Source organism: Chinchilla lanigera, unplaced genomic scaffold (assembly GCF_000276665.1).
Source record: "Chinchilla lanigera isolate Chin_1 unplaced genomic scaffold, ChiLan1.0 scaffold00075, whole genome shotgun sequence".
NCBI lineage: Eukaryota > Metazoa > Chordata > Mammalia > Rodentia > Chinchillidae > Chinchilla > Chinchilla lanigera.
The window spans coordinates 9,846,535-9,869,602 of NW_004955476.1; the positions used below are offsets into that span (position 1 = coordinate 9,846,535).

General features: G+C 44.1%; 2 protein-coding genes across 8 annotated transcripts in view; one reads left to right on the plus strand and one right to left on the minus strand.

The window, feature by feature from the left end:
• The window catches only part of Immp1l (inner mitochondrial membrane peptidase subunit 1), a 65,239-nt gene extending 61,697 nt beyond the window's left edge, over window positions 1-3,542 (minus strand). Inside the window, exon 1 of one of the 6 annotated variants that reach the window (XM_005401776.1) lies at window positions 3,462-3,542. The gene's annotated coding sequence lies outside the window, so the exon portion shown is untranslated. Of the gene's footprint in view, window positions 1-3,041; window positions 3,349-3,397 lie in introns of those variants that run through there. The other 5 variants (XM_005401778.2, XM_005401775.2, XM_005401779.2 and 2 more) reach the window with 5 other exon arrangements.
• Window positions 3,543-3,575: 33 nt separating this feature from the next.
• Window positions 3,576-23,068, plus strand: part of Elp4 (elongator acetyltransferase complex subunit 4) — a 204,204-nt gene continuing 184,711 nt past the window's right edge. For both annotated transcript variants that reach the window (XM_005401773.2, XM_005401774.2), the window contains exons 1-2: window positions 3,576-3,879; window positions 10,791-10,826. In XM_005401773.2, coding sequence (XP_005401830.1) covers window positions 3,657-3,879; window positions 10,791-10,826 — 259 coding nt within the window. In that variant the 5' untranslated portion in view covers window positions 3,576-3,656. The remainder of the gene's footprint in view (window positions 3,880-10,790; window positions 10,827-23,068) is intronic.

Genomic DNA, 23,068 nt, shown 5'->3' on the forward strand with positions numbered 1-23,068 from the left:
CCCTTTTTTTTTGTCTTTTTGAGACAGGGTCTCACTATGCAGTTCAGGCTGGCCTTGAGCTCACCTTGTAGCCTAGGCTGGTCTCAAACCCACAATGATCCTCCTGCCTCAGCCTCCCGAGTGCTGGGATTACAGGCATGCGCCACCACGCCTGGCAAAAAACATCTCATTTTCAATCACACCTCTTAACCAGTGAATTATCCTTCCTTTCAAATACTGATCTCTCTGCAGTACCCTGGATTCCTCTTCTCACACAGTCAGATCTTGGTACTCAAGTGCTCTGAAACTCATCGAATTTTGTTTGGTATTTGGTGTCCACTGCTTCACAACTCCCTACCCTCCCAGCCAAAACTATTAGTTTGGTACTCACTATACCTTCAGGAAGCAATTAACAAGCACCAAGATACCACTGTCCTCATTCATGTCCTTTTCAATGTCTCCCTAGGATCTTTCCATTCTCTCCATTTCTTTCTCTCTCTCAACAATATCACAACCACAAAATCCTCCAGTAGCCTTTCTCCTCTTCCTCTGCTTCCCTTCACAGCAAATCTTCCTAAAATGCACAACGTTCTACTTTCATGAGTGTTCACTTCTAAACACAATTACAGTATTCCACTGTTAAGCTGACTACTCCAGAAAAATCTGCCCTTTCATTATTAAATGAACACTTTCCAGTCCTTATTTTACTTTGTTTTCCTCTGCCCAACTTTTAAATGTTGCTGTTCTCCAAAGTTTATTTGTGGTTCTTTTTCTTCTAAACTTTACACTGCCTTGGGGATCAACAGCCAGTACGTTTCTATAATTTCAAATCTGAACCACTTATCTTGCATACTCCATGAGTACTGTATCTCAAATTAAACACGTTTAAAAGATTAAAAATCTCAATTTATGACCCCTTCCTCCAAACAACCAACATCACAACACACAATTCTGCTTTCCCCCCTTTATTCTTTTTCTCCCATAACCTCTAAAGCTGCCGTGAGTGGACACTTCCGAGTTACCTCTGGTTCTCCCTCAACTTCCCTTGGTCACATCAATCCCACCCTTACCACGATCTCTTAATTTGCTCTGTTCTCTTTGTCCCAGTTCCATGTGCAGCCACTCATTTTCTTTTGGCACGTTTTAGCATGTTTAGCCGCTCCATAAGGATCAAAAAACCCATTACATCATCCTTGTACTCATAACGTTTTAGTGATTCTCATTTTCCACTATCATTAAGGGGGAAAAAATCCATAACCTTAAAAAAAAAAAAATCCAGCAGCCCTTTGCCTAACTTCTGCAGTGTCTTCTTCTCTTAACCCTCTGTGTACTGAGCTGGGGATGCAGCTCAGGCAGAGTGCTGCCTACCATGCACAGGGCGATGAGTTCAATCCCAAGCACTATGCACCGGCTTGAACACTCACTCGCAGGAATCACAGGCACCACTCACACAGAAGCAGTGATCTCATTCTCAGGAATGGCTCTCACCCTTCTCCCTGCTTTCACCCGCTGCACATCCTTCAGAACTCAGACTAAGCTTCTCCCTCCCGAGAAACTCAGCCAGGCCCCTCTCTCAGCTAGAGTCAGGTGGCCACATCTGTCTCCTCAACTGTGAAATCAAGGACAGAGACTAGGTATTTCTTTCTCTGTAACCTGAGCTCTTAGACACTTTCTGGCACAGCTGAACGAACATAGCCTTAACTTCTCCTGCATGAATTGTTTATTCCAATGTTTCATACTGAGTTTTACCATAATTTGGCACACTTAATTATATGTAATTATTTGGGAGCAAAAGTTTTGTCTTTGGAAAACAAAACGAGATTAAATGAATATATTCCGTAATAGTGTTAAACCAGGCACACATCCTAATTTCATGAATGCCTTGCTGGGTATGTCATGCTTTCTGAATTACAATAAGCTGTAAAATTCCTCTAGTCATTAGGTAAACAAACCATCATTTATCATTACCTTGAGAAAACTAAAAGGTAACATAGAGTAGGAACTAAGAGAATCTACAGTACACCAACTTATACATTAATCATCTGTAGTATTTCAGTGTTCATCTCTGCAAAAATACTCAAGAAGCTTCTATTTGATACTGGACAATTTTATCACTTTTTCTTTTGGTCTCCCTAGTGCTTACATACTAAACTATAAAACTAGTGGAACTAATGTTTTCCGTTTAAGTACTACAGGTATGGTTTTCTATGTCTAAAGTGACCAGACAGATCTAAGACGTTAATCATTCAGTAGTTATGAGTGATCAGACTGAAGATTCATATTGATGAACGCTGTAAATTGGAATTAACTTTGATCAAAGTTCTAGCTGGCAGATTACTAACCAGTTTTGAATATAATTGATTAGAAGGAAAAAAAAGGCAAACTCCAGTCCTTATTGAGCAATACTAATTTCAATTTATCAAACAGAATCAACTGAAAAGTTTCAAAAGGTCACTGTCACTTAAAATATGGAAGAATTTCAAGGAGGTTGGTATGTATTGAAAAGGTATTGCCAGGGCACAATGGAATGTGCCTGTGGTTACAGATACTTGAGAGGCTGAGGCAGGACGATCACTTCAGCCATAGTTAGAGGCCAGCTTGGGCAACACAGTAACTAACAGAGTTTGATTATCAAATAACAACTAAAGGGTATCACTGATAACGGCCAAAGTCAACAGCAACGCAGTGGTGAAGGCGAGATCTGGGAGTCCTTTTCAGTTCAGACATCTATCAATCACGAATGCCTTTAAAAATACTCCCCCTCCCAATTCTGGTTTGAAAAAACATTTAAAAATTAAAAAGAATTTAAAAAATTTAAATCCAAAAACACAGCTCTAAATTACATGTTTTTCCCACATATAAAATTCGTATTATAGTAAGAAAGCTTTAGATTCACAGTACACAAATAACTAAGAAAAAGTACGCATACATCTAATGCCTTTTATCAGTTTCTCTTCTGGGCGGGGAAGAACCCGAAGTACTTTCTGCTGTTTGCAGCTGGTTTAACAACCAACGACAATTAAATGTGTGAACAGGCTGTCAGAGTAACGCTTGTCACTCACACCGCTTACGGAAAGGCGCTCCAAGACTTCCCGAAGCACTAATTAAAATCAGCGAAGCTTTGCCGAGGTCCGTGTCCCGGCGTCTGCCGAGGGTCTCCGCACCCCGTCCCCGCCGCCGCTCCGCAAGCAATTCAGAGCATCCGTTCCCGACCCTCCGAGCCCCACGGCCACGCTGCAGGCCCCCGGGGAAGGAGCGCGGAGTCCGCGGGCGAGCGGAGGCGGCGGGGTCTCGCTCCTTCCCCGGGGCAGGGACGGGGCAAGTTCCCGGGAGCGCTCGCTCGATGAGCCCGCCCACCTTCCTTCAGCCCGCGGCCAACGAAAGCTCGCGAAGTCAAAAGAGTGCGGAACGAACTTACCCACCTCCGGCCCGACAGGACCCCGGAAGACCCTCCTCACCCAAGACTCAAGGGCGGCTCTCACCTGCGCCCCGCCGTCCTTCGTCCTTACGTAGCGCGAACCTTTCAATAATAGTCTTTGCGATTGGTTGACTCGGGAAGAACGTCTCAGCTCTATTGGCTATGGGAAAGAAGGGAGGCGGGGCTTTATCACGGACTCTGATTGGCCAGCTCTTCCCATTCCCAGACTGCCTATTGGGTTCTCACGGGACGCTCCAAGATGGCGGCAGCGGCAACCTGCGGCGCTGGTGCTGGGAGTCCCGGGTCTGTGGCGGCGGCGGTCGACAGGAGCAGCGCCACCAGCTTCCAGAGGAAGGGCCCCAGAGCCGGCGGTGCCGACGGCGGAGGCCCTCGCCTAGTGTCCATTGCGGGCACCCGGCCGTCGGTGCGGAACGGACAGCTGCTGGTATCCACCGGGCTCCCCGCCCTGGACCAGCTCCTAGGTCGGTTCAGACGGAGATCCGGGTCCGCCGAGGGAGGGGGCGCGGCCTGTGCCGCTGGCCTCGCTGTGCCGGTGCCCGTGCCCGTGCCCGTGCCCGTGCCCGCTTCCGTCGGCCCCTGGGAGAGGTGAGCGGAGGCCGCGCGGGTGGAGGGCGGCGGGGCCCCGGTGCTGTGGGCTGCGCCTGTGCGCGCAGCCGGGCTCCAGCCCCGGGTCCCACCGCCTCGCCCCGGGGCCGCTGGTCGGGCACACGGCCCGGCTTCCCGCTAGGGTTCCCGGCCCGCTCCTGCCAGCCCCAGGCGGCTCACTGCTCGGCCGACCTGCGGGGCTTCTTATCACTGGGGAGAAAGGCATCGTTAGGAAGGGCAGCGGAAAGCGTTTTGCCCCTTCAGCCTCGTGCTGTTTAGCTCCTGGAATTGTAAAGCAGACCCGAGTCGGCTCTAAGAGTGGGTGTGTCGAGGCAAAGTACTGGCTGCAGCCGGCCCTGGGGCTTGGAGAGCTGAGCCCCGTCCACGTTAAATGTGCGTGCCTGTTTGCTTCCCCCCACCCCCAATATACGTTTTGCTTTCTGGAGTTGATTGCTGCTAACTGCCAGATGACAGGTTTAAATTTAATTCACATTGTAATGAGAAAACGAAACCCAGTGCTTAGACTTTCACATGTGTATCTGGAATTTTCCATGAGATGCTCACTGATAAATATGCTTGTTGCTTGACTGTTCTGTTGAAAGGCTTATCAGATTAGACTAGTTGGACAGAGCTGCCGTGTTAATAAAGCTTGTAGATTAATTTTTATCTCGATGCTGCTGCATTAAGACCGGGATGTGTTCCTGTTTCTTTTTTTTTTTTTTCATAATGTGGGATATGTGTCTGTTAAATCCAGTACACGTTCATAATATGTTACAAAGGCCATAGCTTCTTCTTGTACTTCACTTGACATCTCTCTGCATAATCCCTCCCTCTCCCCGGCCTTTCAGATATGCTAACTACAGGGCAGAGTAGTAAGACAAGCAACCTTCCACACAGTATGGCTCCTTCATTCTGTTATTTTATATCCCAACTGGATCCTGACTCTACATAAATTTTGGTACTTTCACATAATTTTTTTCAAGTCTTTTGTCCTCCTGGTACTAAGAACAGATACGATTCAATATATATAGTTAACAAGTATTCATTTCACTGTTTTACCCTTGTGAGTTTCACTTGGTGTATTTCATTTTATTATTTTGAGGCAGCATCTGAGTTTCCCAGGCTAGCCTCTAACTAGCAGTTTTCCTGGCTTAGCCTCTAGGATTATAAGCTGCCACCATGCCAGTCTATATTTTGCAATTCATTGGGGATATGTAACTTCCTTCACTTTGATACTAAAATTCTCCAAACAAAAAGGCCATATTTTTGGCATTATGTCTTCAGTTCCTGATTAAAATAATAAACTGTGTTCAACACACTTACTTTTAGGAGGTTCTTAATAAGTTCCTGTCGAAACAAAAATAGTGTGTAGAAAAGATGATGAAATTTGTAGGATGGAAGTAGGTGTTTGAGCTGTAAAAACACATTCAAAAATTAAGTAGTATGACAGAGTCACAAGACGTGTGACCAAGTAGGCTGCTCTTTAGAGTTCAAATTTATAGTCTTCTGCACTATGTTACAACTTTATCAAATCTTTGAAAACTATTTTCAGAGAATTTTGACCATTTATTGAACCTAAACTTATGACTTAATTTTAGTCTCTTCACATATCCACCAGAGAGAACTCAAAACACCTTCCAAATATATTTTTAGAGATGTATCCTTGAAAAATAATTTTTAAACCTTCCCATTTTGCTTGGTGAGTGGGGTGCTCCAGTATTTGACTGTAGCAGGCTTATACTAAAAACCAGTGTTCATTAACATGATTGAAACAGTATTATTCAATATTTTGAAATATATTTTGCCTGTATGCAGCTAATGATCAAAGTACACTGAATTTGAAGGACTTGTTATAATAGTAGTTACTACATTTGGAATAATAAATATGTCCAGAACTGTTTCAGTTGTTGTAAACTTCTTAATGATATTTTTGTATTTTGACTTGCTGTTTTGTATGGTCCTATGGAGCAAACACTTTATATTGTTTTGTATTAAAGTATTATTTGAAAGTGAAACATTTGACTGATAATTATAAAAGTATAAAGCAGTTGAACTACATTGTTACTCTAAAATGTTTATTGACCCAGATTGTGACAAGGCTCAGAAGTATATGACCCTATTGTGACAAAATGTAACAATAGTAGGATACCGGAATAAGACTATACTGTCAGGTTGTCACTTTCACCAAATATATTACATGGTTTTGTGTAACAAGTAAACATTGTATATAACCTGTGTGTGGTGTAGTGGCATTTTATTGCTGCCACTAGAACATCGCTGTAATTTTAAGCATAGATGCTAAATACACTTGAAAGACATCGTGCAAGCTGATTATTTGAAAATTCTCAGTATCTGCACCTTTTAAACTTGATCTAGTGTTATTTTTGTTCTTACAATTTGATTTTACTGTTAGATTTTGATACACTTTTCCCCAGTTCACTACGTTTAAATTTCTCAGGTTCTTAGACTTCGTACCCAGGTTCTCAACCTTGGCCCCTCAGGACTTTTCTGTTATTGTTCAAGGACACAATATGAAAATAACACACTTACATTTCAGAAAAGGGAGGGCCTTGGTTAGACAGATACTCCATTTCTCTTCTTCCAGGAATTTCAAAGAAGAGATTTTAACAGATAAATTATGCCAAACCTGGGAGGTGCTTGAGAAAACAGAGACTTCACAGATTTGGTGGCTTAACTTCTGTTCCAAATTCAAATCTTGGCAGTCAAATCAACAGACAGATCAGTGGCAGATAGGAATTTGGGGTAAATAAGAGTCCAAGATTTCTGGAAGAAGCTTGGTTGAGTAGCTACCCTTTCAGCTTGGATTTCAGTCAGTAAACTGGTGGGCTTGTTTCCTTTATCTTACTCTATAGTGTGGGATAATATGCATTGAATTAGGACTATATATTTTGATTCTGTTTGCTCAGCCAGTACTTGTCATATTTATGTGCATGAGGATGTTTCTTCTCATAGAGAAAGAACAGCGTATTAGCAGATGAAATAACTGCAATTTCATTGGTGCTATGGCATTATGTAGTTAAGGAGCTTGATGCTGTCCTTCTCATCTCTGGGAGGCAGAGGCAGGAGGATCACAAGTTAAAGCCCAGTCTGGGCAATTTAGTGACTTAGGGAACCCTATCTCAACAGAAAAAAAAGGGCTAGGAATGTAGCTCAGTGGGAAAAGACCTGATCTTGATCTCCACTACCACTACCAAAAGAAAAAAGTTAAGGGTATCACTATGAACTAAAATAAAAAGATAGAAACTGACTTACATGAGTTAAAACATCAGTGGCAGAAGCCCTTTTCATTACATTTTTAAAATCAAGATAGGAAAGTCTTGGTAGTTAATCACAAGATGATCTTAAATTTCCTTGTGTATTTTTAATTATTAATCTTTTGGTTTTAAGAAAAAATGCTTGTTCATCCATCCATTCATTCATTTAGAGGCCCTGAGGCCCCAGCTCAGGGCCAAGCATATCCTGAGATACACTCCCAGCCCTAAGAGTCTTATTTTTAAAAGTTAAAGTCTTAATGAAATAGGTATTCAAAATATCAAACTTGCAAAGTATTTTCAACCTCCTAACATGTATTCTTACATGTAAATGAATTACTTAGCCAGTGTTAGAAATAAGCTTACGTATACTTCAAGAGGCCTGCAAATAAAATCTTGAGTTTGTTAATTGACTTCAAAAGTATGTTTGGTGATTTTCTTCTCACTGAGGATGACTATTCCATCCCCTTTTCGCTTCTTTTCATAATGGTTAAAATGTTTCCTGATCCACATTATTTATCTGAACAATAGTCTAGCGAAATACTGAGAAAAGATATTTCCATCTTAAGTAGGAATTGTTAGTGTGGAATCTGCTTCTATTTTATTTATTTATTTATTTTTTGGTACTGGGAATCAAACTCGGGACCTTGTGCTTGCCTGTCAGGCACTTGTACTGCTAAGCTATATCCCTGGCTGCTTTGATTTTTAAAGTTGGATTAAATTACTAATGGATTACCATATTCAATAGGGTAAAAGCCAGCTTTCAAGGAATATATCATGTTAAATATCTATTGTGAAAAAAATTCCTATTGTGATGAGTTGTTTTAGCTTTGTAGTTATTACTTGTGGTGGGATGGTTACAGATCAGTTTCGGCTTTAAAATGCCATGCATCGAGAACCTTGGTGTATCAAGTAAAGTGTATCAAAATCAGAGAGTATCTTGAGGAAATACTGTGAGAGCTTGTCGAGTTAGGAGAAAGGGATTTTGCTGCTACGTGTGTGTTACATGTACGCGTGAACTTATTTTCACATCATGTACAGAGAAACAAGCATGTAAAAGCTTTAAATTAGTAAGTTATAGCTTCCTCCCCACAACCAACCTTCATTTGAATCCAGTGAATTTATATGATAGAGCTCATTTGCAAAGAAAAATTGCCTTTTTCATAAGAGGAAAGCTGCTAAGATTAATTTGGTTGATAAAAGTCAAGTAATACATCTCATTTGAAGTAATGTTCACATTTCCCAAACATCAGAATTTTTATAATTTTAAGTATTTGAGCAGTGTTTTACTGAATTATCAGGAACAGATACTTGTTTGGATCATTCTTACAGAAAATAGCCTTCCTACCTTAGTCAGATTTTTTTTATTGTTTGTTTTTTGTTTTGTCTTTTTGAGACAGGGTCTCGCTATGCAGTTCAGGCTGGCTGTGAGCTCACTTTGTAGCCCAGGATGGCCTTGAACTCGCAACGATCCTCCTGCCTCAGTCAAATTTGTGTAATGCTTTGCTATAGCTAGTTCAGTGGTGCTGAACCTGTGGCATGTGTGTTACTGTGTTTTTCTTTTAAGACAAAAGATAGAAATGTGTGAGTTGTTTTTTCTAAACTAAAAGCTCAGTGTTTGAGTTGAGTAGCCGTGCTGGCACTTTTTGGTAAATTGGTTTTTGGGTTTTAGTTGGGGCATTCAGTCTCCAAAAGGTTCGCCGTCCCTGAGCTAGTTCATCAATGCGAAGTATACTTTCTGTTTATCATTGTTGCTGTGATCACCATTTACTAAAGAACAATAAACTGTAGTGATTTTTCTAATCTGACAATAATTTCCAGAATGGCCAGTGTAGCTCTTATAAGCACCTGAGACAGACAGCTATCCTAGATATCACCTCATTTAATCAGGAAGTGTTTCATCACCCCACTGTGAATGTTACAAAATCCTTTAACTTTTCCAATGGAGCATTCCTAACAAATGTAATGAGTTAAGGAAATAGATTACGAAAGGTGGCTAACTTTTTCTAGTACCAGCCCAGACACTACAATATCTGTGGTTTAGTTCATCTTCTTAAACATAAAGTGGCCAGTAGGAAATTAAATATTTATCTTTCCAAAAAAGGGAAAGTAGGGAAGTGAGAGGAAGTGTAAAATGTGGTGTAAAATGTTCAAAGTGAATCAAAAGAGTTAGTGGTAGTCTGCGTCTGCTACCAACTGTGAAATTAAACATCTAACCAGGTCCAAAAGCAGCTTTGATGATTACTGTCATCATATATGTTCGCGCTCATGTTAATCCTTTTGTCTGAATAGTGCTAGAAGTTACCCTCTTCAGCCCAGTATGCTTAGAATGCTATAAAGAAGGAACTTGTCCAGGTGTGAAATTAAAATATGTATCATATTCTAATAAAGCCATCTAAACATAAGATTTACAAATCTACTTCATTTCTTTCTCTAATGATTTGAAATGTTCTACGTATTGTTTTAAAATTGATTTCAAGTCTTACCATAAATTAGCATAAGCTAGACATTTCATTTTATTCCATATATATATATGTATGTATGTTACCAGATTTCAAGGTATCTGAGACATAACATTTATGTGTATTTACAAAGTTTAGAAGGCACTCAGAGGAATTTTTCATATTTTTTTCTACGTGATATTTGCCACTACAAAACTTTTTGGGGGAAACCTCTTTATCGCTCTTCTTAATGTTTTTTATATAGTTTTGTGCACACCCATACAGACACACACTAGCCGCATTGTATGCTGTTGCTGAATTTTGAGTAGTTTCTTTTGAAATTACATCTTAAATGCATTTTTATTCAATTGTTGACATGCCTTTTTAAATTTTATTTTATTATTTTTATTATTATTATTATTTTTTTGTGTGTGTGGCCCAGGCTGGTCTCAAACTCGCAATGATCCTCCTGTCTCAGCCTCCCCAGTGCTGGGATTACAGGCATGCGCCACCATGCCCAGCTCCTTTTTGTTTGAAATGGCAAAAATATCATTAATTTTAAATTCTAAATCTATTTAGAGTATGTTCAGACCTAGTGTATATTATTTCTAATTTTTAAAGAAAAAATGTAATTATCACTTCTTTTGCCTAAGGCATAAAAGTTTGAGAATAAATATTAAAGTGGAATTTCTATTGTAATAGCGTTTTTTTCTGTGTTGTGCTTGTAAAGTCACTGTGCCCAAGTAGGTCTTGGCTATTGAGTTAATTTACTACTAACAAGTGCTAAATATAACTTTTGCATGGTTTAACCACAGTTATGTTGAATGCTGCATGGTTCTGTCACAGGAGAAAGGATAGTACAGTATATTATGAAAGTAATGGTAATGTGTAGTATGTAATTACATATAATATGTAATTATTTCATAATAGCACCTTGAACAAAGTATAGAAAAGGTAATTAGAATGTTATTTGCAACTGCAGTTTTAAAGTTATAGAAATACTTGTTCTTGATAAAGCCTAACTTTGATGTAAAAGGTAGATTAATTTTCTTTTTGGTTTTGTTTTATTTCCAGGTGGAGGGTTAGCCGTTGGAACAGTTCTTTTGATTGGTTAGTACAAAATATATATTTTCTCTTTCCAATTAGTTTCCTGTTGTTCATTATGATTTTGAGTTTTTCTGTTCTGAAACCAAATATTAGCTGCCTAGAAAGTTCATGTTAGAAAGTTCATGTTATCTCTGTTTCATTCAAGAAGAAATGAAATCAGAAGGGTGAAGTAATTTGCCCAGTATTGCCCAGTCAGAAAACCAGGACTTAGGGCTGGGGATTTAGCAAAAGCGCTTGCCTGGCAAGCGCAAGGTCGTGAGTTCGGTTCCTGGTACCTGAGAAACACCCCCCCCAAAAAAAAAAAAAAGAAAACCAGGACTACCAGGACTTGAAATGTGTTGTGATTCCAAATCCAGCCACAAGCAGTAAAATAAGAGTTGTAACCCTTTTAAAATGGTGAAGTTTTAAATAGTAAAATAGAGCAAATACATGTGGGGTTTTGTTTTGTTTTGTTTTGTTGCAGTTCTGGGGATTTATCCCAGGGTCTTGTGCATGCTAGCTGGTCACTCTGCCACTGAGCTATGTCCTCAGTCGTTTTTAACACTTAGTTTTTCAGACAAGTTGTTGCCGAATTGCTCTGGCTGGTCTCAAAATAGTGAATCTCTTGTCTGAGCTGCCCTAATAGCTGGAATTACAAGTGTACAGCACCATGCCAGGTGATCTGTAGGTTTTTTGTTTGGTTTTTTTTTTGTCTTTTTGAGACAGGGTCTCACCATGCAGTTCAGGCTGGCCTTGAGCTCACTTTGTAGCCCAGGCTAGTCTTGAATTTGCAATAGTCCTCCTGTCTCAGCCTCCCAAGTGCTGGGGTTACAGGTGCCTGGCAGTGTATTTATTTTTTGTAATCATGCCACTTAATCATTTTAGTCCTTCTCTCAGCACAGCCATTAACTTTGGTATGCCTCTGGAATACCTACTATTACCTCATCTCACCCTTGAAAACACTGTGTATTATCCAAACTGTATTACTGATCATATAAATAGGTTAGATTAGGTTGGCTGAGCAGATTAGGAGTCATTCTCTGTTTGGAGGTCAGTATGACTTGTACAGTGAATAAACTTTGCCTCAGGAAATGTAGCAGTTCTAAAGTATGAACAAATACAGGTGTTGAGGGCCAGTGGCTTGGTGCCTGCATCATTACTGTATTGCTTAGCATCGAGAGATAATTTTTTATTCTAGAAGTAAGAGAAAATGGAAGTGTGAAAATTATGTGCACTAGTAATTTTTCACTACAGATCGCCAGCATTTTAACCATTTGCTCGAGAAGTAGATGGTTCATTTACCGAGGCAGTTGTGTGTGCGGGTGAGTGTGGCCTTTCCGAGTAGTGTGTTTACAGTTGCGGGAGAGATGGGGCTGTGTAAGCTGCAGGGAGTCTGCTTCAGCCCGGCCGCTGCAGAAGAAATGAGTGTGGATGTGGAAGGGCCATTCTTGGAGGGAAAGTCCTTAGAGGACAGATTTTCATTAAAACGCGTTTACTTTTTCAGGGCTGTAGTGGGCTTTGAGATGTTTTCTGCTGAAGCTGCTTTTTTTGTTGGTAGTGGCTCTAGGGACTGAGCCCAGGCCTTCACCGTGAGGTACATCCCCAGCCTTTTGTTTTGACAGCATCTTGCTAAATTGCTAGGCTGGGCTGGGTTTGGGATCTTCTGCCTGAGCTTCCCTGTGCTGGGAGTGCAGCACATCGTCTGGCTTTGAAATCACTTTTTGGTAAATTCGTGTGGAAGTGAAGTGATAGCAAATACCAGGTCTTTACCTGTTCATAGAGATACCATGAAACAGGTTTAACAGAAGTTGTCAGGAATTACAATACAAGTTCTGTGACATTCTCAGTAATCTCTTGTATTAGTTACATGTTTTTCCTTCTACAAATAGCAGATAACTGACGCACTGTCGGGCAGTTAGTTACAGCTACAGATGCCGCTGACTTCACCGAGGGACCCCGCAGGAGTCAGACCAGCGATGCCGAGGCCCGTCCAGCGCTGTGCTCTGTCGTGTTTGTCCCGTGCTCACGTGAGAGCATGAACGCAGTCTGGGAGCTCACGGTGGCCTCTTCCCCTTTCTGTGGGTCAGCGGTGCAGGTACCACCGGCAAGCCCCTTCCTAAGCCCGCAGCGAGATGCCAGCCAGGCCAGGGTCCCTGTTCGTTGGTTTGTAGATTCAGTCGAACCAGGGTTTGCTGCGTGTCCCTGGCTGGCCGGGCGCTTGCAGCCCTTCCGTCTCAGCCTCCTGAGGGCTGGGATTCCAGGCCCTGCCCTGTGGCTTTTCCTCTGCAGCCTCCCCTCTGGGCCGGCAGCTCAGGAAGGCTTTGTACCTGTCGGCCAGACTGGCCGCTCCCGGGCCTGCTCACGGTGGCTTCGTCCTCACCGCCGAGGAGGTCCACGAGGGCCTAGGGAACGGGGTGGCACTGTCCCCCTGCCCTTTCTCCTGCTCAGGAGGGAGTCCCTGCCCCATGACCCTCAGGGAAGGGGTTGGAACACACGGAGACGGTAACCTCAGGATCCCTGAAGAATGCACCATGCACTCGTCACCGCTTTCTTCTGTGCAGGCTTCTCTCGCAGGGTATTCTAGTGTTTTCTTGTCAGTTGTCCTCAACGTATTTTGTTGCGCTCTGCTGCTCTCTTCCACATCACGCAGTGCACTTGGAGCATTTTCCTTCTTACGCAGGAGTCAGCTGCCTCGGCCGGCTGGCCCATCTCTAATAACATCCGTGTTCTGATTGGCACAGGGTCTGTGGGACGAGTACAGGTGTGGCACAGAGACTGCACGACCTAAAATACTTACTTTCTGGCATTTCTAGAAAAGATCTGCTGGTCTGATTTGAGTTAGTGTTTTATACTCTTCTCCTCATGTGGTAGAGCTGCACAGCGCCGCCCCCGCCCCCATCCGCCCCGCCATTCCCCAGGGAAACAGCCGGGCCTGTAGTTTGCTGCACTTCAGTTTCGATGGTGCGTTTGGCAGTGTCAGGCTGTAGAAATCTTGGCTTTTCCCTCTGTGAATTACGCTGGATGCTGGTCGCACATGAATAACTACTTACAGTGCCTGTGTAATATGCAGAGTTTCAGGCAGACGTAAGAACTTTGGAAAAGATGTAAATGGAGGCAGAGGCGGAGCCGAGCTGGGAGGCGGTGAAGGAGAAGCGTCCCGGCCCTCATGGGAAGGGTGTCACTGGGTGGCAGGGCATCCCACCTGAGGGGAAGGGACAAGCTCAGCACAGATCGGAGAGCTCAGCCGCCCTCCTGCGAGCTCAGCCGCAGCCGCCGCCTTGTGGAGTTCGTACCCTGCAACTCCACGGCCTTGTACTGGCAGGAGCCAGTGTGCAGAGACCTGGCGTTGATTTTCACCCACCAGAGACCTCCCAGGATTTCTGTTGGTTTAAACTTTAGAGCCCGCTAAATCCATCCTGTGGCACCTCCTTGCCATCTTTGATCATTGTCTCAGAATTAAGCTCTTCCAAAGCTCTTATCGCCATAATACTTTTATCTCCACCATACTGTGTTTTTCTCTTTAGATTCAATATCTGCTGTTTGCTTCGCTTCTCAGCCTTTGCAGTTTGCCATCTGTGACACCTATTTCAAGTAGAGACCAACCCTGATATCCTAAAGTCTTATCATGGTTTTATTGAAATAGTTATTTATCGATGATTTTGGTGTGCCAGGCACCATGCTAAGCCCTAGTCATGTGCTTTACTGTTCAATTTTACAATAGTTGTCTACATTTAATAGGTGATAACATTGAATTTTTTTAAAATTTAATTATGCTTTTTAGGACAGAGTCTTGCTAAGTTGCCCAGGCTGAGCTTGAACTTGGGATCCTCCTGCCTCAGTCTCCCAAAGTGCTGGGATTATGTGTGTGTGCCATCATGCTTGGCTATAATTGAAGTTTTAAAAGAAGCTAAATAACTTGCCCGACACCAAACAGATTAATGGGTGAGATTCACTATCAGATTTCTTTGAGAGAAAGTCATTTTATATAAAAACCTAGTAAGTCATTTTAAAAATCCCTTCTGCGGTGAGCTGTGCCTTTGGACACTGTACCTTCACATTTCTGCCACATCCCAACTGCTTAATTATGTCCCTTTGTTATTAGAGACTGGCATGACCTATAAGCTCAGGTAGGCCTTTAACTGGCAGAAAACTCTTACATAGTTCTAGATAGCTCCTTTTGATTCTCAGTGATCTCAGTGGCCTTTTAAACTTTCATGCCCTCAAACATCAGTCGTTATTGCCTGTTCCTTAGTTCTCTGTGATGATTTCCAATATTTCACACACACACACAAATGTTTTTCATCAGATGAGAATGCCAAGCATCCCTGAAAGCTTTCTTATATTCACAAATAAATTACATTGTATCTTCTGTTGGAGAATCACCCTTTCCCTTTTTCCGTAGTCTTACATTAGTCAGCTTTCCACTGCTGAGAAAAAATACCTGACACTAGCAACCTAAAGGAGGAAGGATTTATCTTGGCTCAGGGCTCAGAGGCTTGGGGCCTTGGTCGGCTGCTCCAAGGCAGGAGCATCAATGGCTGGGGGGCCTGGCGTGGAAAGCTGCTCACCTCGTGGCAGCCTGCAGAGGAGGAACAGAGGGAGGGCCTGGGGACAGGCTGTACCCTTGGAAGGCACACCAGGAGTGAGCCACTTCCTCCAGGAGTGCATTAGGGTGTGAGCTCGGCAGGGGGTTCACGAGGAGGTCTGCACCCCCTGGTCCACACACCTTCCAAAAGCCCCACCTTGGACACTGACATTTGACATGGGTGACACTGTAGATCCAAACCGTAGTGGGTCCTGTCTCCTTCCACCTTTGCAAGGGTCTGTCGCTAGTAAGTTCTCTTCTCTCCTTGTCTTAATCTTTTCCTCTTTACTAGCTCTTACCTGTGTGGACTGCAGACACGCTCCGATCTTTCGCTTGGCGATAGTGGCGCAGTCCTGTAATCCCACGGTATTTGGGGGTCTGAGCCAGGAAGGTCTCAGGTTCAAGGCTGGCCTTCATTCGTTAGCAAATTTAAGGCCCGCCTGGGCTGCATAATGAGACCTTCCTGTGAGAGAGAGGGGGGGAGAAATAGAGTGATTTTGTCGGCTTCCAGTTACGGTGAAAAACACCTGAGGAAATCAGCTTCTCCGAAGAGGAGGTCTGTGTTGGCTCCTGGAGCCTGAGGGGTTGGCCCCTTGCTTCCCAGTCTGTGACAAGGCAGCACGTGATGGTGGCAGAGTGTCGCCTCCCTGTGAATGGTGGGGGGGGGACCCCAGGGACTCTTCCAAGGGCAGTGTCCAGGAGGCTCGCACAAGGCCCATGACCAAGCCGGGCTCCGGCCTTTGATAGGAGGCCTCTACGTGTAGCAGAGGTTTTCCGTCCTGACCCTGCCTGTCTGCCCACTGCACACCCGTTCCCCAGTGTGCTGCAGGTGCTGCCGTTGCCCCAAAGCCACATGCGTCAGAAATGCCGGTCAGCTTCTCACTACTAAACCCGTCTTGGTAGTTGCCCTTTGCTTGAAGTGTTCACTCCCTTTGGATTCTGGGATCACACTCTGTTCTGGTCTTCCTTGCTCCTGCTTTCCTTAAAGCTTCGTATCCAGTTCTCCCTTTCAGGGCTGCTCTCTCTGGCAGGTCTCAGGCCCTGCAGTCTCTGGGCAGTCGGGGAGTAAAGGGACCCGGAAATCTCCCTCGTGCTAGGGTGCCCCGAGCAAGGCAGTCTTGTCTACTCTCTGTTCAGCATTTCTGTCAAGCACCTTGCAGCTGCCTCGAAACCAGAGCATCTGGAGCTGAGTGTACTACCTCTCCTGCCTCCGGAGCCCACCCTTCTGAACCCTCCTCTCCTAGGAGCCTGTGTTACAGCATCTGCCCGGAGACTAGCCACACACCCGAGCGACAGGTGGCTCTCACCTGTCTGCATTCAGAAATCCCGCAACCCGGTGCCTTTCCGTTTTCAAATATGGGGGGAAGTGAGGAGGGAGGGGTGGGCTTGAGGTGGTGCCCAGGCTCAGCTGGCCTGCGGGGCGTCACATGCTCAGCCTCCAGCACCCGCGCTGTGCTACAGCCTGTCCGCCCACACCCAGAGTGTAGGAACTGCTGGCCGCCTTCACCTGGGTGGCCCCGCTGCTGCAGATCAGGGAGCAGGGCGCCTGCAGGGCAGTGAGGAGCTGGGGAGCCGGTGTTTCCAGAGGGGCTCGTGTGCAACTCACCAGCCAGCCTGGAGCACCAGACTCCCCCTTGGAGGGCCTTTCAGTCACAGGTGTGGCCAGTAGGAAACTGGGCATCCCCCTGCAAGCCACGGAGAACACCACCATCCCCGCGTGGGCCCCAGGCACGGACAGAGTGAGGCTGGAGGCCTCTTCTCGCCTGGGCCAGGCAGGCAGGGCCCGAGCTAAGCTCTCGCACCCCCACCCCAGTCCTCTTCTGCCTCCCCCCACCCCCGCTCCTCTTCTTCCCTCCGGATTTCTCGGCACGGAGCGAGACCTTGAGGGAGGACCTGGAGAAAGTTTTCCCGGCTCTTTTATCACCCGCCTTACCTTACTCATCTTAGCTGCACAGAAAGAGAGGGGAAGCTCTGCACTGAACATTAAAGTTCTGAACTGGATTATTCCAAGTTGTAATAACTTGAACTGGTGAGGAATTCATAGAAGCTGCTCCCGAGATTACTGAGAGAGAAGGAAAGGAAAGGAAACATTACATAGTTACGAGTAGTGACTGGGAAAAATACAGTTTCACACCGATATACCAAAGAATTGAGAGCTGTGTACAGCTGTGTATGTAGCTAAACATGCAGCAACAGGAAACGGGTCCTGAACATGGGGCTGGGAAGGAAGAGGGTAGTTCTGGGAAGAAAACCGTGGTAACAGCTGCCATAGATAAATGAATTCTAAAGTATGCCGCAGATTAGACAATCAGGAAGTCCTCCTGGCTTTGAGAGCGGTCTCGAGATTTGGGGAAGCTCACTGGGACTTCCTGCAGGGGGAAACTTGTTCTTCCCCTTGTTTCTGGCCACCAGGCCTCGGGTGCCCATGAGTGTAACGAGCAGGGCAGCTCCATCTCCGTGCCGCGGCCAGTGGCTGTGTGGAGACAAGGCTCCATGTTTCTGGGGTGTGTTCGGCTTGAAGCTAGAGCTGCCCTTCTCCCGTCGTGTCACATGCTCCCAGCTCCTGCAGTGGGCGGCCAGTTGCTTCTGAAGGTGTGTGAATCCCCAGGCTAAATGTGTCGTCCTCAGTGTAGTGCAGAGCAGAGCAATCGTGCCTCTCAGCCTCGGCATCAGAGTAGTAACCAGCCCAAAAGCACGTTGCTATCCCCGTCACATCCGGTGTTGTGGGGTTCACTAAATAGATTGATGAGGTGCTTATTGGATAGCCTCAAGATTCATTTCACAGGATTGGTGATCTCAGCCATGAGGAGTGTAGGGTTGGTGCTAATCCCTGAGTCTTCCTATTTTTGTATCTTCCTATTTTAACTGCCTCGTAGGACTCTGAGAAAATAGAAGTGATGCCGGGCATGGTGGTACACACCTGTAATCCCAGCATTGAGGAGGCTGAGGCAGGAGGATCATTGCAAGTTCAAGAGCAGCCTGGGCTACAAAGTGAGCTCAAGGCCAGCCTGAACTGCATAGCGAGACCCTGTCTCAAAAAGACAAAAAAAAAAAAAAAAAAATAGAAGTGATAACTATTACAGAGAGAGAGAGAGAGCGAGCATGCATATATGTAAAAGAGCCTTGTTTTTAGCTAAATTACACATGCCTGGCTGGAGAGACAGGGTACATTTGTATTTGGTATCTTCCCCTTGGTTCTCTCCCAGGCATTTGGGAGGGATGTGGTGCGCCCAGCACTACAGCTGAAATCACAGGATGCGTTCTGCGCGGAGGGGTCCTGGGCTCCGTGGAGAAATCCCATCAAGTGTATGAAGAGTTTCTGTGGGTTATAAGCACACTGCTTTCCTCTCCTGGGCTCGAGGAAAACTTGTGAGAGGGTGAGAGCAACATAGCTGCCCAGGTAGTAAGCACATTTCTATAAAGGTCCTGAGGCGAGTGCAGCCTGGCTGGGCTGTGAACAGTCCGCCATGCAGAGCCGCCTTCCACGAAGGAAGACTGGGAGAAGAGGGAGCGAGCCCTGCAGGCTCTGAGCTGCTGCCCCTGGGCGGTGACACTAAGCCTTGACTTTACAAATAGTCGTACTTTTCTAATTAGTTTGTTTCTTTACTGAAAAGTTCTTAAATAACAGCCATGTACATTTTAAAGGGAAAAGAGATAATTTTGTTTGTTTTGTTTTTGTTTTTTACCAGGAATTGAACTCATGACCTTGCGCTTCCCAGGCAGGCGCTGTGCCACTGAGCTAAATCCCCAGCCCCTGAAAAGGGATAATTTTACTATACCACTCTTAACAGAAATATTTTGTGCAGATCAAACTCTGCTCTTTGGCCACAATCACACAGAACCTGTGGAGCGGGCTGAAGGATTTGGTTCTTTCTGATCAAAGGAGCGAGAAGCCACTGAAGTTTTAAGTAGAGAAATTAGAAGATTGGCTATGTATTTGGAGAAGATGGCCACTGTAGTCCCCTTTATCCCCTGTTGCAGTTACTGCAGAAACGGTAGCGACAGTCAGCCACCATCAGCCAAAAATAAGTGACAAGTTGTACACTGCCCCTCCCATCCTGCCCAGGACACGCCTCACCCTGCTGTCCAGGGGAGCCACAGCGTGTCCGGGGCTCCCAGGAGTCATCTCAGTCATCGCCTCTGTTGTCAGATGGACCACCACATTATTACACGCTTGAGTTCAAGTAGCCTCATTGTGCTTAGTAGACAGGTCCACGGTGCAGAGCAGGGATGCCAGCCGCTCAGAAATGCCTCAGCAGGCACGAAGCACTCCCTTCTGGGAAAGGGGAGGAGGGGAAGAGGCTTCAGGTGAGGGATGCCACATGCACATCACTTTTGTATAGAATATTGCTATGTTCAGTCTGTTTTATTTATTATCATGATTATTTCCTCACTGCCTGATTCACAAGTTAAACTTCATAGGTGGCAAATACTGGGAACCACAGGGATTGGCACTACCCTTGGGTTCAGGCGCCCGCCTGGGGCCGTGGACGTTCTGCCCTGTGGAGATGGCCCCCTGCACTCCGCTGCTGAAGGGTTGCCGTCACCGGCCCCCGCTGCGGGTTGTGTGTCTAGGGTAGCATCGGCTCTGAGGAAAGTGGTCACATTGTAAAATTTAACAGGATGTTTAAGCTGAGAAGAGAGACACAAGAGAGCCGGGCCTGTGGAGAGTCAACCCTGGCTTTGTGAACCCTGGAAGAGCCACGTCCGGAGGGAGGGAATGTGAATGACTATGTTCTATCCTGGACTCGTGGGCTTCGGGCTTGAGGCACCTTTTATCTCTGAGTTCAGAGTGAAAAAAAATGGAAAACTGCAGAAGTCCAGAAGGGAGATGGGTAATTAAATAACGGTGTAGACATTTGCCGGAGTGCTTGATACAGTTTAAAACCCACACGGCAAGGAAGCGGGGCGAGTGGGCCGAGAGATGTGGGTTATAGAATCCAGGGTTTCTCGTAACCGTGTAAGAAAGCATGCACAGAAAGGTACTGAAAGGAAATAAAACTTCAATAACGAATTTAAAATTTTAATAGTGCATCTGTGAAGATGGTGGGATAGTGTGTAGGCGTCCTAAAATTTAAATTTTCCATACTGATAAAAATACTAACTTTAGAAACTAAAATTACAGTGTCAGGTTTGTTCCTTACATCATTGATCTGTAATGACCTTGGCTTTAATGGTTGCCTTTGAAAACTGATTTAATAGTAATCAGTTGAGGTAGTGTCACTTCTTTTTAAAATACGAGTTTCTAGTTTGTGCTAAAGTCAGATGGAGGCAAACTATTAACAAGCAAACCCTGAGAATTTCCTCCTGTGTGGCTGATCAGCAGGGCTGGCTGTCCCTCGCTGCCACGTGTCCCTGCCGGCCGCTCACCTGTCAGCTGGGAACAGTGCAGAGGTGGCAGATGCATGTGCCCTCGCCTGTGTGCGCTAAAATTCTCAAGTGTTCCTACACCCACGTCCTGCCCATTTTCTGAGCACAGTGCACAGTGAATGTCTTTAAACTTTAAAAATACATTACAGTAAAGACACATTGCTCTGACTCTCCCTTAAGCGATTCCCCCTTACTTCGAATACACTTACGTCATCTTTCTTGCAACTTTCTGAAGCAGTTCTGGAGTTTTCTCTCGCCCGAGTGTCTTTATGAGGTGTGATCAAAAATGAAGTGATTGCTGGTGCCCAGCACCATCCAACAGGAAGGCAGGCTTGCGAAAACATCATGGTGTGCCCTTTTTCGCCTTCCTTGTGACTTCTGGCTCTTCCCCAAAGTTAAAATGACCATGAAAGGTGGATGTTTTGATCATTCGAGGGCATCCAGGCAGCTATGACAGTGTAACTAAAGACACTTAGGACAGAGGACTCCAGAGCTGCTGCAGAGATTGATAGGAATGATGGGATGAGTGTGTTTGACATGGAGGGCTGGTGCTTTGAGACCCCGAATGGCAATGCATCTTCCATATAAATTTTAAAAATTTAAACATGTGCTGTATTTTTCAGTCATACCTTCACATATATTGACTTGTGTTAGCTAGTGTTAAAGAAGTAGCTATGCTCTTTAGTGTATAAAATTAAACTTGTAAATCAACTATACTTTGTCAGGGGTTTGTTCTAAATTACTGTGCTAAGGATACTTATATGCAAGTTATCACTTGGTATGTTAGTTGCACCTTATGAAATTATTGTATCAACTTTAATGAATTAATTTATATACACTAAGATGTACCAATTGTAAGTGTATTATTTTAGTTAATTTCTACAAATATGTACACTTGTGTAACCACCATCAAATTAACTATAAAACATTTCCATTACCCAAAATCATTTCCTGGCCTAAGCACCTAAAATCATTTCCTGGCCTAAGCACCTAAAATCTTCTTTCTGTCAGTAGAGATTAGTTTCCTTTTCCCTAGAGGATCATATAAAACTAATCATATCATATCATTTTTCTGTCTGGCTTTTTTATGTAGCATGATCTTGTAATTTATCCTTGCTGTTGCATGGATGTCAGTAGTTTAGTTTTTTGTTGTTGAAGAGTATTCCATTTATGAATGTGTTATTTTTCTGTTCATTAGCTGATGGGTTTTTGAGTTGTTTCTGATTTGTGATTGTTAGCAAAAGGTGCTACCATTCTAAAAATCAGAAAATTTTGACGAAATTTACTTCTTCCAGTTTTTGTGGTCCATGCCTTCATATCTTAAGGTATTTATGCCTACTCTGACAATGCAGGATTTCCCCTGTGTTTTCTTCTAGCACCTTGATTGGCTTAAGCTTTTGCATTTAGGCGTGTGATCCATTTCAGATTAATATTTAAGTAGTAACGTAAGAAGTCAGATTGAAATTTTTAGTTCTCGATTGCGTGTAGTAGAAGGTAAAAGTAGGTTTTGTTGTTTACATGTGGATGTTCACTTTTTTCAGAGACTTTGTTGAAAACACCACCGTCAAAACTCAGTTAGTGTGGAGGGTTAGTTCTGGGCTCTGTGTTCTCTGCTGTTGATCCGTATGTCTAAGCTTTTGACAGTTCCACGTTGACTTGATTGCTGCCGCTGTATAGTAAATGTTAAAGTCAGACAGCAAGCCTCCAGCTGTGTTCTCTTTCAAATTTGTTAGGTTGTTCTATGATCTTTGAGTTTCTATTTAAATTTTTTAATTAGCTTGTGAATTTCTCTGAAAAACTTACTAGGAGTTCCACTGGAATTTCATTAAGTCTTTAAATCAGTGTTTGGAGGTTTGAATCTTCATCCCACAGAGATGATCTAGCCCTTTGTCCATCCAGGTCTGTTACTGACTCAGAATGTTCCTGCTTTTCCTTGGAAAGCTTCCTTATATGTATACTTGGATAATTTTTTTCAAAATATTTCATGTTTTTGTTGTACCTGCTGAAACTACAGTAGCTGAATATTGCAGTAGCATTTCAGTTCTCTGTTTTATTAAAAGCACTCAAAATTGTTTTTAAAAATTAATTTAAGTGTTGTATGAAAGGAGAGAAGGTTAGCACTCCCCTTGACAAGGATGGAAGAGGCCCTTGGGCCTGACAACACGCATACGGTTAAGGCATTGCCACCTACTTCGTGGCATCTAACCACTGTTTTTTAACAAAAGAAGTCAAAGATCTCTTTAATGAAAACTACAGTACTCTAAAAAAAGAGATCGAAGAAGATTTCAATAAATGGAAAAACATTCCTTGC